At 38.4% G+C, this 20,105-nt stretch overlaps 1 protein-coding gene across 3 annotated transcripts in view; it reads left to right on the top strand.

Moving 5' to 3' along the window:
• Window positions 1-2,892: 2,892 nt before the first annotated feature.
• SRGAP1 (SLIT-ROBO Rho GTPase activating protein 1) overlaps window positions 2,893-20,105 on the top strand; it is a 74,450-nt gene continuing 57,237 nt past the window's right edge. For all 3 annotated transcript variants that reach the window (XR_004081566.1, XM_031055598.1, XM_031055599.1), the window contains exons 1-3: window positions 2,893-3,084; window positions 5,495-5,657; window positions 13,853-13,915. Coding sequence is in view for 2 of the 3 variants with exons in the window: in XM_031055598.1 (XP_030911458.1) it covers window positions 2,942-3,084; window positions 5,495-5,657; window positions 13,853-13,915 (369 nt within the window). In the remaining variant the exon portion in view is untranslated. The remainder of the gene's footprint in view (window positions 3,085-5,494; window positions 5,658-13,852; window positions 13,916-20,105) is intronic.

The following is a 20,105-nucleotide window of genomic DNA, read 5'->3' as shown; positions in this document are numbered from 1 at the left end:
CAAAATAAGAGTAAAGACAGGCACCCGTCTCTTACTTGCTGCACCTGTCTTGGTATCTATGGAGTTTGGACTGTACTGATTTTATTTCTTTGAATACAGTGCAGCAATTTTCCATGCCACTCTTTATAGCCTTAGGGAAATCACACATGTAAACTGGTTAAAGAAAATAGCATTGCCTTGGTGCATTTTTCTGTAGCAGTGGGTAATGGGTAGTCTATTATAGTTAATAGTACCTGGACAGTTGTGATTTTGTCACACACAACCACTCAGGCTGCCTGCCTGTTTTTCCAGTACTTGCTCTGGGGGTTTATTGTTGTTTGGTTGGTTGGTTGCTTTTTTTTGAATCCACTTATCTCATCAGAAAATGGAAATCACAAAATTTTCTGATCTGATTTCTTATTCATTGCCATCTCCTCAGCCTGCCAGTATGGCATTACACATGTTATTAGAAAAAGAAAAGATAAAAAATGGAGGAGCAGAATGACATGAAAGACTGGAAGGAGAACTGCTGTTGAAGTCACTTCTGGACTGACTGTGGTCAGCTAGCATGAGTGGGATGTACATCTCCCCTTTTTCTCCTCCAGCAGGAGGCCACAGGCTTAGCCTTTTGGAATCAACATGTTCTTTCTCTTTGCTGAGATTCAAATAACCAGAAATTAGAAATCTTCCCTTCATAAAGCTGCAGCCCCCCGAGCCCCTAATTTTATCAGCCTTACTCAGAGCTCGTAGATCTCCATCAGCTTTCATAGATCATGCTTCAATTTTGTTTCCTAAAATACAAGTTTGAAGGAAGCCACTATTGTCCACTGGAAATCCAGACAGCATTAAAAAGCGAAGGCAATTTCTCATATTTTATCTGTTGTCCCTTGTTCATTGTTTCTTGTATTTCTATTCATATATTCCTGTTTCTAAAATCTTTCTCATTCTTGTTGCTATGGTAAAAGCCTGCCTAAAAAAGAAGAATTATAGCAGCAAGGTACACTGACCTACAAAATAATCAGAACATAGTTGCTCTGTACAAAAGGCTGCTTTCAAAGTAGCTGCTAGAAAATCTTGAATGGGAAAGGGAGATGGCTGAAGTATGGTGACTATGTGCATGGATCTGGATTTAGTGAAAACTCCAGCTTATAAACAAAATTGCTGCTTCTGACCAGTGGATCTGTACAGCCAGTACCCCATACACAAGATTTTTCCATGACTGCAATATTAACAGATGCAGACACCTAAAAAAGTGGTCTTGAGCATCTGTTTCTGTTGTTAACCTTCCAGCTCTGATGTGATTTTCTCCTCTGTGTACATGAATGTCATTGATACAGTGTTGTATTACAGTGGCTCATCCTTGCTGGAGGCATGGTTTCTTTTCCAACAAACTGATTTGAAATGAAGTGAAAACCAAACCGTGAATTTTTTGGTTCACCTCCCAGACTATAAAAATGGATGGTCTCATTAATGATTAACACAGCAGCTGGTAGCTCACAGGAGATCTGGAAGAAAATACTGCAGTGTCTCCCTCCTCCAGCAAATATATTGGTTAACAGTTTTCTGTGCTCGTACTACCTTATTTCAGTGTACACATTTGAATCCTAGAAGAGTGGATCTCTGCCTTCATACCTGCTCTAAGATCAGTAAGGATGCATTAGATCCTAGTTGCATCAGATAATATTTTGTGATGTTATTAGTGCTTAGTGGTTTGCAGTTCCATGTGGTGTTAGTATGACTTTTAGAATGCTTTTCTATTTGAAACTATGCTGTGGGCTTTGAAGATTTCCAGGATCTTTTTGCCCACAGCATGGTTATGTCATTAAGAATCAAGTAAAATTTCACAACAATTTTGCATTTACATGGACATCGCTTCTGTGTGTTTCGCTGTTGATAAATCCTTATTATAGCATTAAACTGTGTAAAAAATATACACATATATTATTGTCAGGAAGTGTTTACTACTCATTCTACTCCACAGTATTGGAGTACACTGTGCCTGGGCAGCTGACAAAAGTGTAATGAACTCTAAAGAACCCGAGGGATCTTTTAGACTAAATGTTCTCAGAATGTATTTAACTGGTCAGCTAAAAAATCACCAACCAAAATAAAAGAAAATCAAAAAACCCAGAAATCTCTAAGATAAAAACCTTATTACATAGTAATTTTGCATATGGCAAAAAGTGGTAGGTTATCTGGAGGCTTTTCCTTATTGCTCTAGAAAAGAACTGTGAGCATCTATTCTCTTCTAAACTGAGATTCTTCTGAAATGATTTTTTTTTTAATACTAAAAAATATACTATAGTCTCTGGAACCTTGTGCAAATTTTCAAATCATTGTCTCTAAGTATAGGTACATGTTTTCCTCTATATTTGCTGTGAAATATTGTTGGATGCATGTATAGTACACCAGTTCCTTCCCTGGCAGAGACAGGGCAGACACGGAAACTCACCTGTGCACAATTACAATGGATAGTGCCTCCAGGGTTTATCACAAGGTTGTTTCCATGGCATACATGAAGATAGAACACCTGACAGTCAGCAGGCTGATCCTGGCCCAAAGGCTGCTTGTTTATCCAGCCATTCTTCAGGGCAGCACCACCTTCTGCAAGGAGATCACTCCAAGTGGAATGTTGTGCTAGTGCCAGTGGCCAGAAGAGGGATGGGAGAGGAGGGTGGAGGCTCACCTGAGCCCCAGCTTTTTGTAAGACAGCCAGCACATGGGAGGATTAAGCATGTGGTGGCAGAAGTGAGAGCTGCTGCTGTTGTGTCCCACCACAGGACCTCAAATCCAGCTCCAGCTGGCGTAGCTGTGAGGATGAAGTACACTGGAGTGTTTGTAATTTTGGTTGGTAACACTCAATTAATTTACTTTCACTGACTTGAGTGGATATTTGTTTGTCTCATTAGAGATCCGAGCTCAACTTGTTGAGCAACAGAAATGCCTGGAGCAGCAGACTGAAATGAGAGTGCAGCTTCTTCAGGATCTGCAGGATTTCTTCCGCAAGAAGTCGGAAATAGAGATGGAGTATTCCCGAAACCTGGAAAAACTGGCAGAGAGGTTCATGGCAAAAACCAGGAGTACAAAGGATCATCAGCAGTACAAGTAAGAGAAACGTGCTTGCCCCTCGCCCCTGTGTTGTACCTGTTGCTGGTTCAGAGGCCTATTTAAAATTTCCAGCCCTGCTTAGCAGCATAGCAGTTCTCATTGCAGTTGAAGGTGGATGCGTGCCTAAATACCAGTGTTGATGTGGCTCTATGCAGTTACTCATGTCAGCTTCTGGCAAGTAGTTTCAGTTTCTTAAAAGTTGCGCAAATACTATCCCTAACCTACCATATGGATTTTAAACTACCCAAAATACAGCCAGTATCTAGAAGAGATGCAGAGCTCCAAAAGCATGAAAATTGTGTGCTCATTTCTAGTGGAGTTGGTAGGATTTTGAAGCATCTGCATGAAGGTCAATCCACATTACAACAGCAACAAAAAAGACAATTTTGGCCAAAAATGACATTCAGAAATAAAACTATTTTGATTTGTTGTTGCATGTGAACCTTGCTGCATCTTCACCTCTCTGATTCCTGGGAATAAAGATGATGTGAACGTTATGCATTGTTTACAATTTAATGTATCCTTTTAATAGCAGAGTTTTGTAACCTACAGTGCATTTTCTGAAATGCTTCATTTGCATCACTTGCTGACATAGTCTCATGTGGTTATTTTCCTGACTTGAGCTGATTAATGGATGCGTGTGTCTGGCTCTGTTATGCCTAGGGATTTAGAACAGTATTTTGTGTTTGTAAAACTAAAAAATAATTTTCCCACTGTTCACTCAGTGCTGTGCTAGAGATACACAGATAAAAATGTTGTTTCAAGACAAAAGTATTTTCCAAATAGATCTGGCAAAGGAAAGGTTAATCAAAGACAGCTTGAACAGTTCAAAGAGCATTAATATATATTTCTTAAAATTCGTTTTAGTGACTCAGTGATTCTCTGAAATAACCAACTTGTGCATATGTCACCACTTCACAGAGAGCCCTGGCTTTTATTCTGCTTGTGGCAAAATCTTTTTTCCTTATGTTTACAAACATCTTTCTTTGTTCTTAAACATGTTAAATCCAGACTGGCAGCTGTGCATGGGAGTTATGACTTGAGTTCTGCCTTTGGCTTTGCTCTTGCCGTTCTCTGCTTTGAGAACAGGTTACAGCAAAAGTGGCTTTAGTTGTTGGTCCCCTGAGCTGTTCCCACCATTGCTCCCAGAACAATCAGGAAGGTCTGTGGAATTGGCTTCGGGACATGCAGAAGCAGTGAGGACCAAGAAGTATCAGCATGGCCCTTCAGGAGTGCTCATGTTGTCTGAGCTGGCTGATAAAACCCCTTGCTGTGAAGTAACACTGTTAAGATGTCTATCTGAAACAAATGGAGGAAGTTTTCTTAACTCCTGATTCACAGCAAAGCAAAGCACTGATGAAAAAAGAAAATACTTTTCTCTGTTAATCATTCCTTGTTGCTTTGATTCTGAGGGTGAGAGCTGAAAGTAGATGATTAGATGGGAATTAAAGGCCATACTTCTAACAATGAGAACAGCTAATTATTAGAAGAGTTTGCCAAGAGTTGCAGGAGTTTCTCTCAATTCATCACCACTTCTGCCTGTTTGGTCCTCATGTGCTTTATCCTTTTAACTAAAGGAGAATCCCTGTAAAAGAGGGAAAAAAAAGAGCAGCAAGTTTCTGGAGCAGTTAGTTGGAAGGCAAACTTTATACTAAAATGTCAATAAAATCATAAGACAAATTATATAAAGTTTTTTTTGTCTGTGAAGTAGTTGTGAACTACATGTATTTTTATTTTGCCTTGTGTAAAAGAAATGAGAAGTCATCTTTTATTTCACTTTTTGCTACATTAAAGCTGGGAGTGGGCCTGCATTGCAAACAGTCTGTCATGGGAATTCAGAATTGGATCACTGGAAAACGTCCAGTCCTGCTCTTTGTCTTGTAATTGACACATCTAGGACTAGCAGTAGCAGTGTATTTATGAATGCTGTGAATTTCTGAACATTGCTTACAGAATATGGATGCTTGAGACATTTTCTTCTACTTCATCAGTTATACAAATCCAATGCAGTGAAACAGCTACACCTGCAATTTTGCTCATGAAGAATTTGGGTTGTGCTTCCAGTGCTTGTTTATTTCTGATATCAAAAATTAATTGCCATTATTCTTCCAGGAACGACCTTTATTGATTTTGAACATTTACATGTACTCCGTCTCTAAGCTTTGTGGAAGGGTATTTTGTACTTTTAAGGTGGCTTGCAGAGTATCCATGCCTCATGGGACTTGAGTGTGTCTTAAAAGTCATCTGAGGCTTGCCTAACCTGAGTTATCCCAAGAATGGATACAGTGTTCAGATGCAGATATTTTTATGTAACAAGTTATGACTACAAATGTCAGTGAGACGTTTCAGTTAATAACATAACCTTTTCATTTCTATACATTATACATGTGTGTATCTCCTTCCTCAGGAAAGACCAGAACCTCTTGTCACCAGTGAATTGCTGGTACTTACTCCTGAACCAAGTGAGAAGAGAAAGCAAAGACCATGCAACACTGAGTGAGATCTACCTGAACAATGTGATCATGCGATTCATGCAGATAAGTGAAGACTCCACCAGAATGTTCAAGAAGGTAATGCCTCTCCTGCAGCCCTCTATCCAGGCTTGTAAGATGCATGAGGCAGGCAAAAGTGTCCTAATAGATAGCATGTGAGGGGAAGATTCAGCACACACAGCATAAAATCTGTTTTAGCATACATATAAATTCTTCATGACTGGTCTTTTGAAGCAGATACTTAGTGCTGAAATGCCTGGGATCCTGCTGTATATGCTGGTGACCTTAAGAGCTGAATCACAAATATCCAAAAAGCAATGGGAAAAGCCTGTCCTTTTCTATAAAGCACACTTGTCTGTCCATGCAGAAAGGAAACAGTTTTCACTTATGTCTCCCAAAATAGTAACACTGTATTAATTAATTATTTTAAAAAATAATTTCATTGTGAATGAAACAGATTGAAGGCGAAGCAAGAATCTGCTTCTTAGTCCCTTGACATGAAGTTGGTAGCATATGCTGCAATTCTCCTAAAAGTGTTTCCTTTTCTTCCTAATATTAAATATGAACATACACTTTTGATAAGTATTTCTATTAGAGCCTTTAAGTGTTGTCTCTGTACATGTTTGTCCTTGTCCATGACTTTTGTGTATTTTCATAACACGTGCATGGTGTGTAAATCCCTCATGTACTAAGCAAACACTAAGCAACCTTGGCTCAAGATCTACATAATATGTTTGCAGCCATTGTTGTTAAAATGTTTCAAAAGAAAAATAGATTATAAATGCATATATATTAGTCACAGGGAGATGCTGGTAGACAATCAACATACAAAAGAGTTTAAGAAGAGTAAAGGTTAAAAGACGTAAATTGTGTGATGAAATGATAGCAGCAGTACCCAAGTTAATGTTTTCAAAACAGGGAACTGGTTTCACATGTACCCGACCATAGATAGCACTGGGGTGGGGAGAAGAATCATTTAGGGACCACACAGATTGTACTTGGAGAAAATGAAAGTTAAAAATTTAAATAGAACTTCCTGGTATGCATTAAAACCTGTAACAGGGACAGAGTTGAAGTTTATAGTTTCTCAATCAGTAATGGGTTATTCATATAATATGTCTGATATGTAAAACTATAATTTACTGACCACTCAATTTACTGAAATGGAAGATAGTTATAGAAATTGATCCAATAATGAGAAAAGTGACTTGAATGTGCTGCAGTACTGTCTATATGCAGATATCTCAGAGTTCCAAACCAGTAGAATTTTTTTTTTAACCTGGAATAGTTTTCCCTTTGTTTATGTCTCAGAAATATCTTCTTCAATAGGTGTGCATTATTAGACAAATCTGTTTGCTTTCAGCATAGTTCAGTTTTTTGGCACTAGAAATTTAGCTTTTTCTTCCCTTTTGTCCAGGTAGACTGTAAAATGGTATATTGTTAAAGTTTTCAGTGGACAAGTGTGTGTCCTTTTATATTCACTTGTATTTTATTAATGGAGATTGCTGCAGCTTCTCTCTCAAAAAGAGGAAAATACGTGGATATTTTCAGTGTGTTAACAGGAGGCATATTGTCCCATCTCCATGATAAACTTGTCTCTGTCCTCCATGTTGTTCCCATGCAGGTGCAACATTTCAAGTTTTCTCTTTCTAGCACAGCTTCTTGAAGAAGTGCTAGCATCTGCTCTTGCTTTTGTGTTCCTAACTTCGGAATATAAAAGGGGAAAGAAGAGCAGGGAAACTGAGGTGGTCCTGCCATGTATAACCTGAAGCTGACACTAGTAGAGCCCAGATCCTCAGCAGCCCTTTGCTACCTTTCATCAGGGTTTGCCAGCTGACACCCAGTGTGAGAGTATCATGTCAAACAGCTGATAGCGGGGTGGAGTGTGGGCAGAGTGAGCTAGCAAAGGCTCTGTGCAGGGATCTGAGCCAGTCCCGTAAGTTAGGGGGTTTTAGGGAAAGGGTGGCAGGAACACATGCAGCACCTCACTATGGTATAAGTGAGCTTCGTGGGCGCACGGACTCAGTGTGGCAGTGCTTGTTCACCAGTATCAGTTCTGAGCGCACATTTTTAAGACATTCTGTCAGGCTCAGTACTTGTTGCAGAAGGTTGGTATTTCCACTGAGCCCCAGTGTACAGTGCACAGTTCTTGCAATGGTGCTTGCTGCAGAGTACTGGTGATTTATTTGCTGTTAGTTCCCGGGTGCAGAACTGATGATGAAGTTCTTCCAGCCCAAACCCTTCCATGATCCTGTGATAATTTGTGTGACATGTGAATGAACAGTCTGACTTAAGGTACTCACAGAACTACATAATGGATGTTTACTGGGCAAGAAAAACATCAGATGCAAAACACATGTACTCTGCTACAGTTCTCTTTGCAGGAAAGGTTGCAGGGGCAAAGAGAAGGTGACTTACAGTGAGAAAGCCAACAGTGTCCTCCATCAAAATTGTACTCTCCCTGAAGAAAATGGCATTGATTTTGTTGGAGATTTTTTAGCATCAAATAGCATATTTAAGCAATTTCTGTCAATTTCTGTGATTCTGTAGATTACTTTCAGAAAAAAAATGTATTTAGAATAAAATAGTGTCAGAAAAAAGTATAATCAGTCTCAATAGGTGTCATATTGCTGTGAAAGCATGTGGAATTTGTTCACTGTTCACAGATTTTTGATTAAAGTGGAGACAAACCATGTCCTTCAGATACTTCTACTCTGGAATCTGATCATACAGTTCTGTGAAATATGTACTATCTCTCTAAGTAATAAATATAAATAACAAGCAGAAATATGAAGATTTTAAAAATAGACTAACAAGTGCATGCTTAGTGTTTTACTGCAGTCCACAGTCAAGGGCAGGAAATATCTGTACTCTGTTGGCTCTCAACAGTGTTACACACAAGAGCATGTAATGTCTACAATTCTGTGATTCTATAATTTACAAATACCAGTTAGTCAAGCTTCTCTGTATTCAATGGTTAGATCTTTCAGTTATATATCTTACATCTTATTAATCTCATGGTGTCACACATCACTACTTTAACTTGTGTTAGTTCTCCATCAGTCCTGTAGCAGCAAGGTGCTTTAACTCCATTTCCAAGCGTGGAGAGTAACTACACACACCAAGCCCCTGATCAGAACAGATCTTCACTGTGCTGCTGTGAAACCTCAGTCTTCCTGCTGCAGAAAGAGTCTCGGGGTGGATTGCCCCATTGCCCGCAAGCAAGATAAGGGGCGACAGCAGCAAAGCCCTGATCACTCTGAACTTCTTGACTCTTTCTACTCCCTCTTTTTTTCTCCCCATTTCTCCTTCCAAGAAGATGGGACTTCCCATTTTGCTTCTCAATGGTAGACAGTACTGACTTTTTCCATCTTGCTGGTGGGCGTGTTGGTTCTCAAGTGAAATTTTTCCATGAAATGAGCCCAACATTTTCTAGAGGACTGTGGCTTGAATTTGTATCTTAAGATTGACTCCAGCTTGAATTGTAGTAAAGATCCAATAATTTCTTCCTTTCCCAGCCATGCTTTCCACTGGAGTATTGTTTCTTACCCCTCGGATGTGAGATTTAGCACAAGCCACAAGTCTGTAGCAGCACCTTTCTCTCCTTGTTCTGTAAAAGGTGTGTGCAGTAGCCAATGATGATCTGGTAAAATGTAGTGGTGAGGGTGTCCTTGTTCCTTAGGCTTTGTACCTTGTCCTTGTCTCAGTCCCTGGTCTTCATCATTCTGTTTTTCCTTTTATGTACATTTATGCATCTGTCTGGATATTTGGATTGTTTTGGGGAAATGATCCCTATTGGCTCTGCCTTACATGGTCTGATGGGACTGGATGTGTTGTATTCAAGTACCTGATTGTATATGGCTTTGCTGTCTAGTCTGGCCTCCTTAACATGTTGATATTAATTAATTTTGTTCTCCCAGGAGCTGTTTGTCATTCTTTTTTTCCAGGGGTCAGGAACTGGCATCTGTTTAAATGTACTAAATGCTAGACAAAGATAGGATCTTGTACAGAGATTTTCTAGCATTTGTTAGGAGACATTATGTCAGGCCTCATACTTTCAGATGGGCACCTAATCTCTTCTTTTTAGTTGCTGGGATGTAAAAGCAGTAAGATTGCTGTTGATACCTGCACTTCATGCAGCACATAAAATTACAAAAATAAAGTAGCGGAGTTCAAACCTTGCATGCTTGCACGTTTCTTCAGGCAGATAGGGTAGCTGGCCTCATGGGGACAATTAAAGAATAAAGTAATAAGGAGAAATGTCAAGCAGAAGGGAAAAGTATTATGCAGAATATTTCATGCAGTGATTCTGGTTACCCCAGCAGTAATAATCAACTGTATAAACACATACTCACAAAATCCTTAAGCAGATTTATATATTTATAATTTATAAACATGTATTTTCCTTGGACAGAAATCTACATAAGCCAAGATGAACATACCTTCCAATGTTTACAGTAAAAGATGCTGGAGGAACCAAGCACAATAAATATTTTAGTTCCTTAATCTGGCTATTAACAAGGAATATGACTACCTACTGAATCTGTTTGGGGTTATACAGATTGTGGCATATAAATTTTTTGCATCATTTTCTTAAACATTTAAATATTTAAAAGGATAGCAAAGCTGTTTGTTGCTATAGACTGGCAAGTCTGGGACAAAATTTTACTGAGTTGGCTATGTTAGTGTCACACAGCTCATGAAACCTCCATAAAAGAAGGGTTTGCACTTCACTTCCTGCAGGGACCAGCAGCACACTTATTTAAAAGCAACAGGCACAGAATATTTTCCTTAAATTATGTTAACTGAGTAGTTGTGTAGTAAGTAGTTGTGTAGGCTAAATACAGGCACTAAAGAGTTCCAGGAAGAACTGGACTGACCCTTAAATTTCAGTTAAAATAAACAAGAGTAAAGCTGGAGTGCCAAATTATGCTTTAACCTAAATGTATGGAAAAAAAATTAACAGACTTCAATGAAAAGATATTAATGTGGAATAAAATTTTAAGTTTCTCAGACTTTTATCCAGAAATACAAATCTTAATAACATCAGTAGGAGCACTGATGTGTTGAAAGTTGAGCACATACCAGAAGGAGGGTTTAGGTACATTTGCTTGTCGGTTGCATGTGTATGATCTATGCTGCTAGCAAGTGAAAAAAATACACTACTGTCTCTTAATGTCTTGAACCAAATTAGTAACATATATAATATTTTTAGCAGGAATTTGCATGTGCTCTGACATTTTTATTACATTCTTCATTCCTTTGGTTAATAGGTACTAGCGCATTTCTCAGGGCACAGTGAATAACTAAGCACCTTCAGTGATTGTTTGTCAGGTTTTAATAGCCTGATTAGAGCTATCAACTCAGCTCTGGGAACATGTGTGCTGCATCTTACTTTCTGTTGTTTGGGTACCCTATGGACAGGCTCCTAGAGGAGCACACCATTCACACGTGCTGAATTCTACTGCAAGGAATAGGTAGCATAGACAAGAAGTAGGAAAGCAATTTACCACTGAAAATAAATTCACTTCTTAGCTGGTGCTCTAATATGTCATATATTACACACTAAAAGCCATATTGCTTGCCACTCAAGTCAGTGTTTCTTGATCCTAAGTGGTAAAGAAAAATGTGTTGGTTCTTGAAAAATAAATCCCTTTTATACTGCTAAATTTAACCAAATTTCTTTATTTTTTGGACAATTCCTGCAAAATCTTTCATCAGAATTGAAATAGTTTGAAATGTTATCCATTACTGCAGGCATCCTTTGCTAGTTGGAGTCCACAGATGAAGTGGTGGAGGGATGACTCCTTTGTGATTGTGTGGCATTGCTTGGTTGCAACTCCCCAATTTTCACTCTTTTTGCTGATCACCTCCCTCCTTCTCTTTTTGCTTTCCATTTTAAAGTTTATTGTCCTTCTATAAAAGCATCTTTCTCTGTTGTGATCTCTTCCATTCACTTTCAAATTTACCATTGATCACTCTGTTGCCCTGGAAAAGATCATGTATGCATGATAGCTAGTAAATCCTGAGGGCTGGACTGTTTGTATTTCATTCCTGGACAGAGCTTGAAAGGAGCAAAGGGAAAAAATGGGTCCTAGTAAATAGTGATCATTCACCAAATCCTCAGCTCATCTGGTGTCTACTTGCATCAAAGTGGGACTGCATTGAAAGGAGGATCCATCCTTCAATGAACTGTGTGTACTTTGCTTACAGTAAAATCTCAAGGGGTAAATAGAAAATTGATTTGGGGTTTTCTGTCTCACCTTCTCAAACAAACTTCGGCACTACCAGGTTAAGGCATCCTGCCTTAGAATCGCGGTTGGGCTTGACTTCTCATCAGCCTCAAGATGGCTGTGAGCAACAGTTGAAAGGGATAAATTGCTTGAAGCTGGACTTCATCTAGACTTTCCTCCCACATGGGTATGCTCTCATCTTAATGTCAAACATCTTATTTGTATGTTTTGCCCTTCTTTCTGCTAAATTTAAAAACTACTCACATTCAGCGCTATAGAAGCATCTATCCAAGAATAAACAGGTGGCCTCTGCTTGGAGCTTTGAGGAGATGCGTAAGTTGTAAGTTGTGCTGCTGACTTTTAAAGGCAGGGTGCCAATGTAAAGCAATGAAAAGCACCTCAGAATTTTTCCTAAAGATTTTATAGCATTTCCCTAGAGCAGCTTGCAAATCTGCTGTCCTTTTCAATTCTTCATAAGCACTCTACTACTACATTTATGAAATTTTGTCCTTCTTATTAGATGAAAATAATATGATATTTGCAAAGAAATGGAAGTAGTAAGCTTTGTGTTCTAGATACTTTGGAACTAATGCATACGTCATGAAAATACATCTTTGAAAAGTATAAGCAATAAGGAAGGTTTCACAGTAATTCTGTGTACCTCAGCTTCAGAGCAGCTGCCTAATTGTGCCTTAGCTACTACAGCTAATGCCCTTGGGAATACAAGAATTTCACTGAAGTGTTTTTTTAAATTATATTCCTAGCTTCTTGTCAGTGTAAAACCATCTTGCATTTAATGATTGGAGTGAATACTGATAAGTAATATGATGAGTGCTTTAAAATATTGCCCAGAGTTAAAGTAGGATAGTTGGAGCAGGAGAAAAAAAACACCCCAAATTTTCTGTTTGAGCTACTGTATGTTTGTGTTTCATCCTCCTGGAAGACACAGTGGGTGGGATGTGTGATGTAGTTTCTCCTCATACGTGGATGTTGTGCTGCAAATTCTCATTCAGAAACCCATTATTCCTTCAGGTGTTTTAGTGATGGCCAAATATGCACTATCAGCTTTGGAGATGAGTTGTCCCTGAGGATTTTCCTTTGGCTTCCATACAAATACAAAGTACTTCTCATAGCTAAGGCCATTATCATGCTGTTGAAGTTTTTAGAAACCAGACTAATTATCCATTTATTCACAGAAAAAAAAAATCTGATGCTTCCAGCATGGATGTTAGAATACTGAGCATCACAGCAGAAGTGTAGCCAGGCTGTTTGCCAAGTCCCATAGCTCTGTTCAGTAGCTGCTTTCCAAACGCTGTGATACAAATGCCTTGAACTCTTGCACAGTTGCCACCATTTTCATCAGATTGAGCTGCTGTGGAAAACTAACAAAGAAATATATTTCAATGAGACTCCAATTAAATGCTCTTGTTTTGACATTTTTGCTTTGATAATAACTGCTGCTAAGGATTTCTTTTTTTTCTGGGTCAGAATGAAAGTAAAGTCACAGTCCAGAAAAGCTAAACAAAGCTGGTTCAGTAGCCCACTCTGTGGAATATTATGCAGTTGGCTATCTGTTTCAAAGAGGGGGCACAATTATTTCTTGCATAAATATTTAGATAGTTGTATTTGCTGAGAAACAAAGACTAGATGCAAAATTGGGCAGGATGTCCCTCTGGAATATCACATTCTGCATGGTTTCGTTTTTGTATATATCATAGCAATTATAAAACAGTACACTGTTCTATTGGAAACATTAATCTTGAACTTTCCCCTTTCTGTTGGCACCTAATTTCCTGATGCTTTATGGGAAAAATACCTTAAAATTCCTTCTGGGTTTCTTCTTAGGCGTCTTCTGTCCAGATGTTATCTGTCTGCCTCTGCATCCCTGAATCACTCTTTTTAGTGCACTGTAATTCAGAATGGTTTTTGGGAGCAACATTGCATTCACTGTCTAGGATGAGCAATGAGTATAAATATCAAGAAACAAATGTATGATGCAGTTTTTACATGCCCTTTTCTAATGATTCTTTTTAATTACAGAGTAAAGAGATTTCATTCCAGCTTCATGAAGACTTAATGAAAGTACTTAACGAGCTTTACACAGTAAGTACAGTTACTTACTTAGCTTATCTTATGCAAATTCCATATCAGACTACTTCTGTAAGCTTTAAGTGGACTTGCATTGACTAAGTTACCCCCAATGGAGTTACTTATTTTTATGTTTTACACAAGCCTAAACTATATTTTTGAAAAGACTACTTACTTGTTTAAAATACATATGATAATGCTTTCAGGATTACTCTTTACTTGCAACCCCTTTTTTCCTCCAGACTCTGGTAAGCCAATTTATTAGGAGTTTTGTTGTTTATTAATGAGACATTTCTACTCAGAGCTTACCAGAGCAAACTTCTTTCTTTTTTGCTTTGTTTTTGTCCATGCTGCCATCTGCTTAGTTTGACCTGTGGACTACATAAAAATCATAGGGGTTTGCCGATCCAGTGCTGTGCTGTCTAAATGTTACTTATGTGCCCTTCCCCATCCCTGACTCAGATAAGTAAATAATGAAAAGAAAAACAGAGGGTTTTGTAGACTTCCCATACCATTTAGAGAGATCAAGAAAAAACACTGTGAACATTCTGGCAAGCTCCTGCTAATCCATAGGAAAATCTGAGAAAACTTAGGTCTGAATTTCTATTTTCTTGTTTGAAACCCATTTATGCAACTTGGTACTACAAAACAATGTCTCGTCTACCTGATAACTATTTCCCCAGCTATTTTCTGAGGTGGTATGTTTTGAAAAAGAAAAGAAGCAAAAATTACCCTTTTTTTGAAACACAGCTGTAGAATTAAGATTAACTGGTGATATGCATCTCTTATAAAAGCCTTTTGATTTCTGCTCATTCAGGAATTGTACATTAAAATCCTCTTCTTTTTTTTTTCTGGAAGAACTGAAACATATATGCTCCAGTACCCTGCATAACAATCTCTAGGCATCTCTGTTCCCCATCCTCAAGATTTTGAAGATCATAAAAAAACCTTACAGTATTGATATCAAGAAACATTTGTGAAGTTTAGGAAGCTATCAGTGATCCCTTCTCCACAGGCAGAGCCCAAACATTAGTTTTGTGCATCTTGGTGATTTTTCCTTTGTCCTAGGGAAAATTGTGCAGCCATCAGTGGATGAAGAACATTTAAACTCAAGAAAAACTTAGGTGGCAAAAAGGAGATGCAAAGAAAATTAGTCTTGTCTTTCTGCCCTGAGTTATTTTTAAATGTTATGGACAGATTCCCAAAGCCTTCCTAAACCACCACTTTTTATTTTGTTTGTTTGGGATTTTCTTTGGGGTTTTTTAAATCTGAAACGACCAGGATTTTGTAGGGTGTGACACTGCAAAGCCTTCTTGGCTGAGGCCTGCAGTCAGTGAAGTGTTCTGGGATCAGCTCCTGCAAAGCAGCGATAGGCACAGACCATTCCCACAGCTGGGGGATCAGCGGCTGCCGGAGCCATGGCACAAGTGGGACTTCAGTGCTGAATAAGTCCTGAAGATACAGCCTTGTTTCAATTAAACAGTTGCATAACTCCAGTGTCTGGCAAGGCTTGGGATTAGTGCCTGTGCTCCCAGGGTAGGGAAACAGTGAAGCATGTGCTGAAATACTTTTCTGAAGTACCACTGAAAATCTGCAGGACTGGACTTCAGTATTTTCATTCTTTTTCTTCACACTAGTGCTATATATACACTCTGATAACATCAGATTTCATCAGATATTAACTTGCATATTATGGCTTCCAGTGCATGCTAATTCCTTTCTTAGAATTAAAGATTTATTTTTTAATGGGTATATTTTTATGTTATAAAAATTCTGAATTTGTCCACAGCGTGAGTCAGGCTACTGCTGCAAGATGGTTTCTTGGGATGGAATTTATTTTACCTGATTTTCAGACATCTGCAGTGTAGATACAAATATTTTAGCATGCTGTCTGTGTTCCAGCTAAAGTCCCTGGAAATCTAATATGGGCAGATGAGACCCCTTTAATCAGATGCAAGAATCTGCATCAGATTAAGTGATCTGTACTGTTAACTTCATTGCCCAGCTTTTCATTGATTGCAAAGGGCTTGGTCAGCTGTACATGTCCACTTTAGCTAAATAAAGCCCACACATAATAAAGTGACAATATGGTGCACAGTAGCATCTGTTTCACTGCTTGAATGTTTAGAATGGTCATCATCATATGTGTGTATTATATCTACTCATGTACATAAAGATAGAACAGTATCTAGACAGATGGGGACCTCATGCACAGGTTTTTAATTCTTTATGACATTTACTGTGTACAGAATAAGATCATAGTGGCCTTATCAGAACAAGTATCGACAGATTTAATCTCCAGCAGTGACATTTCTCAGTCACAAAAAGGAAATGTCATCTACTTGTTTGCCCCATGGTTTATAGAGAGGGGGAAAGTTTAAAAGAAATCAGTCTTTCTATTGTGAGATAAATCATTGTGTCTGAAAAAAAGCAAATTTATATGAAATCTGTGAGTAATATACTAATACTGAAGTGTCTCTCCCTACTGGTTAGTTCTAGTTGTTTGAAAGGAAAGGTGCCTTCATGAAGTGTAACTTAGAATGTGGTATCATATTGGAATTTAAATACCTCCAAAGCCTTTGAGTAGGGGGAAAGTATCAGAGCTTTTAGTGTGTATGAAGAAGCTTTAATAATATGGTTATTTCTTATCATCATGCCTTATCTTACAGCAAAGGTCTGTAAATTAAGGCCTTTAGCTTGTGCTGTCCTCATTAAAACTACACATCATGTACAGGATTGGTGAAGAAATAAAAACAGAAGCAAGTGAACCACAACTTCAGATGTTCCCAGAACAAAGCAGACTTATTTTGCTGGAATAATCAGAATTTTGTAAGGGAAACCTTACTTTCTAATTTTCCATCTCTTCTTTGTAAACGTTTTTTAAATGTTACATTACATAGATTTTTGACATGCTTTGCAACTAACAAAAATGCATCTTAAAACTCTCTATTTTCAGTATTTTATGCATGGATTTTAAAATTAGGACTGAAATCATCATTCTAAAACCAATTTAATAGCTAAGCTTCATTTTGTATCTTTGTGAGTTCAGTAAATTCTGACTGGCAGATACTTAAAGCTCTGCCTGGTGTCTGCATGGCTGTGCCAGGCAGTCGGTAATTTTAGGTCTACAGCACCCCAGCAGCTGCACTCCTCCCTTACTCCTCTCCTTACCACACTTTCAGCCAGTACAGGCCAGGAATCAGTCCCATGTTTCAGATAAGAATATAAGCTATAGAAACTACAATTAAATGTACCTTTTGAATGAGGGGGGTGGGGAAAGGGGAGCTCAAGTAGTTGTATGGGGTCACAGATAGGAGTTTTCCTGGCATTTACAGGAAGAAAAGTTGGTCAAACTGAAAGCTGGAAGATGTTTGGTTTATTCTTTTGTGAAGTGATTGATTTAGAAATCTTCTTACACATTGACTTAAAGAGACAACAGATTATTGACTTTGCAATAAATCATCTTTGCAGCATAGAAAACTCCCTTCAAACTCTTCTTCTATTTCTCTGGGAAGCTAAAATACCTTGCCTTGTCAGATCAGGTACTGGCATATAGCAATAATGTCTGAATGATGGGGAATGACAGGGAACAGAAGGTAGGCAGACATTTTTCTTGTGTTGGAGAGAGATCTTCACTGGACTTATTTAGGGGTCAGGACATATTCATAAATATCCTCTAAAGATGTCAGGAAGGTCACAGGTTTGCTGCAAATACAAAGCTGTTCCAGTAGTAAGGCTGAGGGCAAATGCTGTAGAAAAGTGATACACATCATAAAAGTATATCTTCATGTCTCCCACTTGGCTTTCCAAATTAATCCTACTAGCATCACACATTTCACAAACAGTGTAAATGTAAAGTGCTCTGAAAAAGGAAGAAGTGAGGACAGTCCAAAGCCACTGGGATGTTAAAAAAGACAGGGCTGCTGTGCCACTTGCATTTTCCATTGATTTATCTTACTCTTGAAAAATCCTGGCTATTTAATTTTTCAAGGTAGTTGATGCCAGATTTTCTTTTTTTCTTTGCTGAAATAACACAGAATCTGATTCCTCTTCAAAAATTTAAGTTCAGTTTACTGTGGCACATCAGAGATCTGAGAAGGTGAAATCAGTAATCCTGTATTGATAGTAATATGTAAGTGACAATTCCTAAAACCACAGCAGAGTTTGGCTTGGAATGAGTGAACAGGATGCTGACAACAGCTCATTCTGAGCCTACTTAACTGCTAGAGGCCACTGGTGGTAAAATTGGCATAAGATTTTGCTTATTTCTTGTGCAGAGCACTAACTAACCCAGTTTAATAAAACCCTTGTGACTCCACCTTCTGAGAAGAACTCACAGCTTAGCAGAGACAATTCTAAAACAATTCAAACATGATAAATACACCAGGGATGAGCTAGGAAATTACTATTTCCCGAGAAACACTGTGAAAAGGCTCTTAATTATGCAGTTTTATTATAAAAATAAAGTACATGTTAACACAGTAATTTCAATCTATTTTAACTCTAGTTTTCAATCTTGCCTTGGTTTGAGTTTTGTAGAAAAGAAGCATGTGTGTAGAGAAGGAGAGCTAGTCCCCTGCTCGGGGAACATTCTTCACTTATGGGCCATAATTACTGTCTTGTTGATGGGTTTGTCTAGATAACAACTGTGGGGTTAAATAAAATAATTACCTAAGGATATACTCTAGTGTGCCCTTCCTTGTGATAAATATTATCTTCTGCCTTAAGCCTATTTGCTGAGCTCTTATGAATGATGCTGAAACTTTGGCTCACAAATTGAGATGTTTATGCTACCAAGTGAACAGTCTGTCACCTGCAAATGTGAGAGTACATAGTTAGGGTAGCATAATCTTTTTCATCTGCTTGTAGTCTGACAGAGTCATCTGAAAAATATATATTTTACATCCCTGGATCAGCAGAATAAACCTGATAAATTAATAGGAGATAAACTCAATATTTAATTTTAGAAAGGTACTAATATGCTTTTAACAATGCTGGTTCACTACAGTGGAGAAATGCAGCAAATATCATTATGACAGTTCAGCATCTGCAAAATTACAACCTTGCTCTCTTTTTTCAGTGCGTGCTTGATGGCAGATCAGTAAACACTTTGGAGACTAACTAAAATCATTTCAGTGATGGATACGCACACAGGAGGGCCTGTCAGTTCAACAGTTTGGACATTTGAGAAGAATTATTACATGTTTCATAGTTTGAATAACAGATCTGTGATTCTGTTGCTTGTTCACAGATCAGAAGCCTACAAATCTCAGAACTTTTCATACAATAAGTCTTTTTAGGAAAGCCTGTTACTGTGTTTAACAACATCTAACAGTCTGAAAAACTCCAAGGCAAAAAGATGACATAGTGTTAAGGGAAAGAATCGTATATGCAACTTAGCCAGCAAATTCTAAGCCAGTTTGTTGGGGAAGTATGCACTGAAATACTTGGAAGCCAACTCCCTGGCTTATTCCCATTTATTTTTCCATATGTGTCTCTCTAATGCTTTCTCAAATTAAGTTCAGCTGCTGCAATATCAGCTCTTAAAAAAGCATTGACACATCATGAAAAAGGCTGAGAAATCATTAAGACATTTTCCCCAAAGGCTTGCAAAATAATGATGTCACTAGTGCATGAGATAAGCATGCTATCAATATCACAGACTGGACAGGAGTCACATGCCTAGGCTGATCACTGCTCTTCCAGAGTCTGTATTGATTCCTAAGCCAGTGAGACTTGGGTAGGACTGACTGACTGATGTCCAGCCCTGTGAGTACAGAGAAAGGACTTCTTTTTGAATTTCAGTTATTTAGGAAACCATTTGGACCAGAACTTGTGCAGAGTTTGTTGTGAGAACATGGATTTCAAGTGGACATCTTCATTCCCTGTGAAGGCTATGAGTTCCATGTAGTTCTCCCACAAAACTTGCCTATCAATCTGTGTGGAGTGAGACACTGGATTTGGTAGCATGTGCTGTAAGCAAGTAGTGGGAGGAAGAAACACTCCTTGGTGAGGTGAAGCTAGTGGAGTCAGTGTGGAGATACTGGTGAGAACAGAGATACCCTTGTACTCCTTCAAGGAGTGCTTCTTTCAGCAAGGAGGTAAGCTGAAGTGTCAGCCACTGCAGAAGGACATTTATGCTAGTTTAAGAACATAATCTGTTAGTTTAAGAACTTTGATGCTTGCTGCTTTTGGCAAGCAGAAC

The sequence above is a fragment of the Geospiza fortis genome, unplaced genomic scaffold (genome assembly GCF_000277835.1).
Source record: "Geospiza fortis unplaced genomic scaffold, GeoFor_1.0 scaffold166, whole genome shotgun sequence".
Classification (NCBI taxonomy): domain Eukaryota; kingdom Metazoa; phylum Chordata; class Aves; order Passeriformes; family Thraupidae; genus Geospiza; species Geospiza fortis.
Note: the sequence above shows the minus strand (reverse complement) of the source record. Positions and strands in the feature narration are given on the sequence as shown.